This window comes from Macaca fascicularis, chromosome 10 (genome assembly GCF_037993035.2).
Source record: "Macaca fascicularis isolate 582-1 chromosome 10, T2T-MFA8v1.1".
NCBI classification, from domain to species: domain Eukaryota; kingdom Metazoa; phylum Chordata; class Mammalia; order Primates; family Cercopithecidae; genus Macaca; species Macaca fascicularis.
The window spans coordinates 81,568,742-81,577,443 of NC_088384.1; the positions used below are offsets into that span (position 1 = coordinate 81,568,742).

General features: G+C 43.5%; 1 protein-coding gene across 7 annotated transcripts in view; it reads right to left on the minus strand.

The window, feature by feature from the left end:
* SHLD1 (shieldin complex subunit 1) overlaps positions 1 to 2,900 on the minus strand; it is a 111,881-nt gene extending 108,981 nt beyond the window's left edge. For 3 of the 7 annotated variants that reach the window (XM_005568395.4, XM_015457819.4, XM_065522796.2), the window contains exon 1: positions 2,809 to 2,886. In XM_005568395.4, the coding sequence (XP_005568452.3) occupies positions 2,809 to 2,873 (65 nt within the window). In that variant the 5' untranslated portion in view covers positions 2,874 to 2,886. Of the gene's footprint in view, positions 1 to 105; positions 152 to 2,608; positions 2,726 to 2,808 lie in introns of all 7 variants that reach the window. The other 4 variants (XM_005568396.4, XM_065522795.1, XM_005568398.4 and 1 more) reach the window with 4 other exon arrangements.
* Positions 2,901 to 8,702: the final 5,802 nt, after the last annotated feature.

Below are 8,702 nucleotides of genomic sequence, written 5' to 3' on the forward strand. Positions count from 1 at the left end.
ACAAGACCTAGGCCATGCAAGACATAGGTTAGGATACACCCTACAGACTATAACATTTTGTTAAACGGGTTTTTTTTTTTTTTTAACTGGTATAATGTTGCTTACCTTCCAACCTGACACTGGTATAGCATCACATGACAGATATCAAACCCTGAAGGAAATAAAAATATTTTATGTAGGCCGGGTGTGGTGGCTCACGCCTGTAATCCCAGCACTTTGGGAGGCAGAGGTGGGTGAATCACTTGAGGTCAGGAGTTTGAGACCAGCCTGGCCAACATGGTGAAACACCGTCTCTATTGAAAATACAAAAAATTAGCTGGGCATGGCGATGCGTGCCTGTAATCCCAGCTACTCGGTAGGCTGAGGCAGGAGAATCGCTTGAACTCAGGAGGTGGAGGTTGCAGTGAGCTGAGATTGTGCCACTGCACTACAGCCTAGGTGACAGGGCAAGACTCTGTCTCAAAAACAAACAAACAAACAAAATACAAAAATTAGTCAGGCGTGGTGGCGCGCACCTGTAATCCCAGCTGCTCCAGAGGCTGAGGTGGAGAACTGCTTGAACCCAGGAAGTAGAGGGTGCAGTGAGCTGAGATCGCGCTACTGAACTCCAGTATGGTTGACAGAGCAAGACTCAGTCTCAAAAAAAAAGCCCAAAATATATTTCTTTGACATATTTTGAAATGGCCCTACAAAGCTACAAAGCTGTCTTTTGTAACAGAAATTTGCATCTACAGAGACTCTCCATTAATGCAGCCAGGATTTCCCTTTCTAGGCCTTTCCCATATCCAGGAAAGATTAATTCTGACACTTAACTTTCCAAAAAGAGACATTTACTGTCTATTCTCTTTTCTTTTCTTTTTTTTTTTTTTTTTTTTTGAGATGGAGTCTCACTCTGTCATCCAGGCTAGAGTGCAGTAGCATGATCTTGGCTCACTGCAACCTTTGTCTCCTCAAGAATTGTCCAAGCAATTCTTGTGCCTCAGCCTCCCAAGTAGCTGGATTACAGGCGCATGCCACCGTGCCTGGCTAATTTTTGTATTTTTAGTAGAGATGGTGTTTCACCATGTTGGCCAGGCTGGTCTTGAACTCCTGACCTCAAGTGATTGGCCTGCCTCAGCCTGACAAAGTGTTGAGATTAGAGGCGTGAGCCTTGGAGCCCAGCCCATCTATTCACCGCGCCTGGCCCATCTATTCTCTGAGGCTGCTACTCACGCTTCAACTGCGTAACAAGGACCTTGAACAACACAACTCCCTTATCTTAGTTCAAGCATTCTTTTCTACTGACTTCAAGTCTTTAGACAAAGCTTAACTCTCTCAAGCAACTGTCAGCTAAAGAATCCCTAAAATCCACCTATGACTTCTAAGACCACCCATTGAGATATCCGCCTTTTTGGGTCTAACCAATGTATACCTTCCATGTATTGATTTATGTCTTTGCCTGTAACTCCTGTCTCCCTAAAATGTAAAAAAACAAACTATAACCCAACTGCCTCGGGATCACTTACTCAAGGCTTTTTGGGTTTGTGTTTTCTCTCTGGGCCAAGGTAACTCATACTGGCTCCGAATACCACTGCTTTAAAATAGTTTACAGAGTTTTATTTATCCGCTAACAGTCTGACAGATGCTGCAAAGACAAGCTTTGAAAATATTATACATAGTATAAGAAGATAGTCGGCCGGGCATAGTGGCTCTCACCTGTAATCTCAGCACTTTGGGAGGCTGAGGCAGGTTGATCAAGAGCTGAGAAGTTCAAGACCAGCCTGGCCAAGATGGTGAAACCCCGTCTCTACTAAAAATCCAAAAATTAGCCGAACGTGGTGGCAGGCGCCTGTAGTTCCAGCTACTCGGGAGACTGAGGCGGGAGACTAGCTTGAACCCGGGTGGCAGAGGATGCAGTGAGCCAAGATCCTGACACTGCACTCCAGCCTGGGAGTGAGTCCAGCCTGAGTGAGACTCATGAGACTGATTCAAAAAAAAAAAGTCATGAAATAAGCTAGTCACTAAAACGTTGACATTATACTTAATGAAAGAAGCCAGTCACACTGTATGATTTCATTTATATCAAACGTGCAAAGTGGCAAGGCCATACACACAGAAAGTATACTAGCAATTGTCTAGGACTTGGGGTGGAGTGGACGTGGTGAATGTAGAATGACTGCTACTGGAGGCAGAATTTTTCTTTGGGGTGATGAAAATATTCTAAAATGAGATCACAGTAATAAATGCACAATTCTCTCAACAACAACAACAAAACTCTTAATGTTACACTTTATTATTTATTTTTAGGTACGTTGTCTTGCTCTGTCTCCCAGGCTGGAGTGCAGTGGCGCGATCTCGGCTCACTGCAGCCTGGAACTCTGGGGCACAAGCGATCCTCTCACCTCAGTCTCCTGAGCAGTTGGGACTACAGGCGAATGCCACTATGCTCGGCTTTGATTTTTTTTTACGCTTTAAATGGGCAAACTTTACATGGTATGTGAATATACATTTCCCAAGAAAGCTGGGGGTTTTTTGTTTGTTTGTTTGTTTTTTTAGCAGAACCTCCTGAAGTGGCAAGTCACTGAAAAAAAATTTTTGTTTTTTAAAAAAGAAGCTTATCCATACTTACTACCCACAAATTTCCACGATTCCCCAAAGCAGAGGCTGCAGAGACCGTGTGTTGGGGCGGAAGGGGCGGAGAGCTAACAGGAAATCCTGACATGCCAAGGAAAGCCTCCATAACTTCCTAATTGAGAGATAACGATCAGAGGCATTGCTGTGACCCCTACCCCCACCACTCCAACCCCCCCACCCCCACCTCCTGCTTACCTCTCTCCAAAGCACTTCAGAAAACTGACGAGAAAAGCCGCCAAGCCCCCCAATACACTCACCATCCGCAACCGGAACGCGGAAGCAATGGCGCCATCTTTGTTATGGGAAATGGGAGGTTCGAAGGAAGTCACCGGAGCCATCCTTACTGAGGGCAGCGAAGGGCAATGGAAGCCCTTCGCGGCCATGTTGACTGAGGCTTTTGTCCTGACAACGAGGCTTGCCACGTGTGGTTATATTGGGCAGTTTTCCTGAAGAGGCTTGTCGATAAATGTGCTTGGTAAACACTAAGGGAACAGAAAAAATATTCAAAAATTTAAATGTTGGCCGGGCGCGGTGGCTCATGCCTGTAGTTCCAGCACTTTGGGAGGCTGAGACTGATCACTTGAGGCCAGGAGTTCGAGACCAGCCTGGGCAACGTAGGGAGACCCTGTCTCTACAAGAAAAAAAATTTTTTTAATTAGCCAGGCATGGTGGCACATGCCTGTAGGTCCAGGTAGTTGGGGGGCTGAGGTGGGATAATTGCTTGAGCCTGAGAGGTCAAGGCTGCAGTTAGCCATGTTCTCGCCACTGCACTCTAACCTGGGCAACAGAGCTAGACCCTGTCTTTGAAAAAAAAAAAAAAATTCGGCTGGGCTCCGTGACTCACGCCTGTAATCCCAGCACTTTGGGAGGCCAAGGCAGGAGGATCACCTGAGGTTGAGCATGGTGGTGCAGCCTGTAATCGCAGCTGCTCGGGAGACTGAGGCAGGAGAATCACTTGAACCCAGAAGGCGGAGGTTGTGGTGAGCCGAGATCGTGCCATTGCACTCCAGCCTGGGCAACGAGAGCAAAACTCCGTCTCAAAAAAAAAAAAAAAAAAAAAATTCAATGTCTTGGAGAGGGTGGGGTTGCATGCCCTTGTAATCCCACTGCTTTGGGAGGCCAAGATGAGAGGATTACTTGAGGCAAGGAGTTCAAGACCCACCTAGGCAACACAGTGGAGACCTTGTCTCTACCAAACAGTTTTAATAAATAAATAAATAAACTTAAATGCCTACATTTTAAAAATATGAAAAGTAGAAATTAGAGATGAGGATGAAAATATTTTAATATTCTGATGCATGCAGATAACTACATAACTGCCACAATTGCAGGACCACAAAAAAGAGACTATGAAGACAAAATTACAAAATTAAGATTTAGCTTAAAGATCTAATTGGCTTTTGTTTATAATTCTAGAATCGGGCAACATCTCATTCTATAAAATTGAATGTTCCAATGAGCTGAGCAGACAATGTTGGCTTCGTAGGCAGAAAAGGAGCTAAATAATGCAGAAAGAATAAAAAGCAAATTGATGGTTCCTTTTTTTTTTTTTTTTCTGAGACAGTCTTACTCTGTTGTCCAGGCTGGAGTGCCCTGGTGCAATCTCAACTTCCACCTCCTGAGTTAAAGCAATTCTTGTGTGTCAGCCTCCCTAGTACCTGGATCACAGGCGTGCACCACCATGCCCGGCTAATTTTTGTATTTCTAGTAGAGACAGGGTTTTGCCATGTTGGCCAGGCTAGTCTTGAACACCTGACCTCAAGTGATTTTCCTGCCTGGGTCTCCCAAAGTGCTGTGATTACAGCCATGAGCCACCGCACCCGGCCCTGCAAATTGATCATTTCAAAATTACTTTCCTTGTAGAGTTAAAACAGAGGAGACTTCCTTATTATATTTACTTAGATTGACAGGAATCTCCCGTTTTCTGGAAGATGGGCTTGTTTCAAAGTTCAGTCTGATTATGTGGCACTTAGCACAAGTAACGCAGTTCTGATTTGGCCTGGCCTGCTGGGGCCTACTGCAGGAGGTCAGACCAAATCAATGACCTCCTATAAAATTTAACAAAACTGAAGGCTATTTTCCCCTTTCACCATTTTCTTGAAAGAGTAGTGTATACTCATAGCCTCTTATCGATGCCTACACTGGAATAATAACCCATAAATTAGGAGTCCTGGACTTAAGATGATTATTTTACCTATACACTGTTTTCTTTTCTTTTCTTTGTGTTTTTTTTTTTTAGAGGGAGTCTCACTCTGTTACCCGGGTTAGAGTGCAGTGGCACGATCTCAGCTCACTGCAACTTCTGCCTCCTGGCTGCCTCAGCCTCCTGAGCAGCTGGGATTACAGGCATGCGCCACCATGCCCAGCTAATTTTTTTTATTTTAGTAGAGATGGGTTTTCACCGTGTTGGTCAGGCTGGTTTCGAACTCCAGACCTCAGGTGATCCGCCCGCCTTGCCCTCCCAAAGTGCTGGGATTACAGGTGTGAACCACCATGCCCAGACTTTCTTCTCCTTAAATACTCCATGCTTACACTCTCTCAATTCTGAGCTTTTCCCCCGTGCAATTTCTTCCCTTATGAACACTCTTCCCTCACGAACACTCTTCCCTCTTCTTTGATGTTTGTCATCCTTACAATTTCAGCTTTAGCCAATTTTTCCTCCAGGAACCTTCTCTGACTTATCTGAAAGGAGTTAGTTGTCCCTTGCAGGGATGCTCACTTTCCTTTGTTTACCCAGATTACTCTAAATTCCTTTGTCCTTCCTACTTTTCCCACCAAAATGTAAGTATCTCAAAGGCAAAGACCATGTTTATCTTTTTTTCTGCTTGTATTTCAGAGCCCAGCTCAGTGACTCATATGTAAGTACTCAGAAATCATTGTTATATGCACAAATAAATAAATCTCTTCCCAGGTCTCCCCTGTTCCCCACTCCTCATTCACACCACACTCAACCTTATATCCTTCAAGAAATCTCAGAAACATGACTTCTTCACGGCTTGTTATCAGTGAAACAAACCTTAAAGGCTTTGGTAGTGTCAACCTTTGCTTGAAAAAAAAGTCTGGGTATAAATTAACTCTTATTTATTCTGTTGTGGCTTTTCCATGACGAGACTTATCTTTCTATGGGCTTCTGTTGCAAATTTCTGAAGTCGATAGTGACTTTCTTTGCCATATAAGTGTAACCACCCGATGGATTCTTCTTGCCCGCTGCCTAGACAGAGCCGATTTATCAAGGCATGGGAATTGCAATAGATAAAGAGTTTAATAAATGCGGAGCCAGCTGCATAGGAAACCAGAGTTGTTTATTACTCAAATCAGTCACCCTGAAACTCAGGTATCGAGTTTTTTAAGGATAATTTGGTGGGTAGGGGATCGGAAAGTGGGGAGTGCTGATTGATCAAGTCAGAGATGAAATCATAGGGAGTCGAAACTGTCCTCTTGCACTCAGTCAATTCCTGGGTGGGGGCCACAAGACCAGATGAGCCTGTTTATTGATCTGGGTGATGCCAGCTAATCCATCAAGTGCAAGGTCTGGAAAATATCTCAAGCACTGGTCTTAGTTTATTGTTGTTGCTGTTGTTGTTATGGAGTCTTGCTTTGTCACCCAGGCTGGAGTGCACGGTGCTATCTTGGCTCACTGCAACCTCCGCCTCAGGGGTTCAAGCGATTCTCCTGCCTTAGTCTCCCAAGTAGCTGGGACTACAGGTGCATGCCACTACATCCGGCTAATTTTTGTATTTTTAGTAGAGATGGGGTTTCACCAAGTTTGCTAGGCTGGTCTTGAACTCCTGACCTCAGATTTCCCCCCGCACCCCCTGCCAGCCAGCTGCATGAACCCTAAACCATGATTTCTAACCTTGAGGCTTATTTACTAGGCCTGCAAAGGCAGTCTAGTCCCCAGGAAAGGGATTTGTTTTGGGGAAGGGTTGTTATCTTCTTTGTTTCAAAGTTAAGCCATAAACTCCCAAAGTTAGCTCAGCCTACACCCAGGAATGAACAAGGACAGCTTGGAGGTTAGAAGCAAGATGGAGTCAGGTCAGATCTCTTTCACCATCATAATTTTCTCAGTTGTAATTTTTGCAAAGGCAGTTTCATAAGCATGCCTCTGACCATACTGTCTTGCCACTTTTAGTTAGTCCATGCATAAGAAATGAAAGCTACTTGAAATAAACATCACAACAAAATCTTTCCAGCGACAACAAAGTAGTTTATTGCATTCCCAAAGTAAATTATAAATTGTTTTAGAGTCCCTTCTGTTTTGCCATTGATTATATAATGACTGCATAAATTGAGTGATGCCACAATTTTATGAAACTCTTCATATTTTGTTGATTTTCTGCCATCAGCTGAGCCAGCTACATCAGCCAAATTTCTTTCAACAGAAAAAAGTCATTTTAGTTGAAAGACCAAAATAGCTCTTTCAAAGTAGGATGATGTTATTTGCAATTATCTTATCTCTCTTTGCCATTCTGAACCTTGATCTAATTACTTTCTCATCTAGGGACTTGGCTTTAAGAAAGTGGTAAGGAAATGTCACAAAAGTTCAAGGGTTAAGTATAATAATTAATGAGCCTCAAGGCTTTCTTTTTCTTTTTTTGAGTCAGAGTCTGGCTCTGTTGCCGATGTTGGAGTGCAGTGGCACAATCTTGACTTATTGAAACCTCCACCTCCTGTGCTTAAGCCATCCTTCTACTTCAGCCTTCCAAGTAGCTAGGACTACAGGTACACGCCATCACATTCAGCTAACTTTTGTATTTTATGTAGAGATGGGGTTATACCAGGCGCGGTGGCTCATGCCTGTACTCCCAGCACTTTGAGAGGCTGAGGAAGGTAGATCACTTGAGGTCAGGAGTTCGAGACCAGCCTGGCCAACATGGTGAAACCCCGTCTATACTAAAAATACAAAAATTAGCCAAGTGTGTTGGTGCACGCCTGTAATCCCAGCTACTTGGGTGTGATTACACTGAGGCCTGAGAATTGCTTGAATCCGGGAGATGGAGTTTATAGTGAGCCAAGATCGCACCTCTGCACTCCAGCCTGGGCAACAGAGTGAGACTCCATCAAAAAAAAAAAAAGAAGGAAAGCAAGAAAGCAAGGAAGCAAGGAAAGAAGGAAGGAAGGGAGGGAGGGAGGGAGGAAGGGAGAAGGAAGGGAAAGAAATCAATCTAAGTGTCCATCAATGGATAAACTGATAAAGAAAATGTGGTATATACACACAATGGAATACTATTCAGCCATAAAAGAAAACTCCTGTCATTTGCAACAGCATGCAGTGAACCTAGAGGACATTATGCTAAGTGAAATAAGCCAATCACAGAAAGACAAATACTGTGTGATCTCACTCAAATGTAGAAACCAAAAAAGTTGATCTTGTAGAGGTAGAGAGTAAAATGGTGGGTTGGACGTGGGGGCTCATGCCTGTAATCCCAGTACTTTGGGAGGCTGAAGCAGATGGATCACCTGAAGTCTGGAGTTGGAGACCAGCCTGGCCAACATGGTGAAACCCTACCTCTGCTAAAAATACAAAAATTAGCGGGCATGGTGGCACACATCTGTAATCCCAGCTACTCGGGAGGCTGAGACAGGAGAATCACTTGAACCTGGGAGGCAGAGGTTGCAGTAAACCAAGATTGTGCCACTGCACTCTAGCCTGAGTGACAAAGCTACACTCTGTCTCAAACAAAAAAAAAAAAAAAAAAAGAGAGAGAGTAAAATGGTGGTTACCATGGTTGTGAGGAGGACAGTCTGGAGAGATGATGGCCAAAATTCCAGTTAAATAGGAGGAATAACTTCAAGAGATCATTATATAATGTGGCGGCGATAGTCAGTAATACATTGTATTCTTGGAAAATGCTAAGAGGGCAGATGTGAAGCATTCTTACCACAAAAGTGAAAACTATGTGAGGCAATGCCTTAGTTAATGAGCTAGATTTAGTCATTCCATAATGTATATATATTTTAAAACATCATGTTATACATGGTAAATACATACAACTTTATCTTTCAACTTAAAAAGCATGTTAATAGAAACATCTCACTGTCAAAGATATACCAATCACTCAGTTTTTTTTTTCTCTTTTTGAATATCC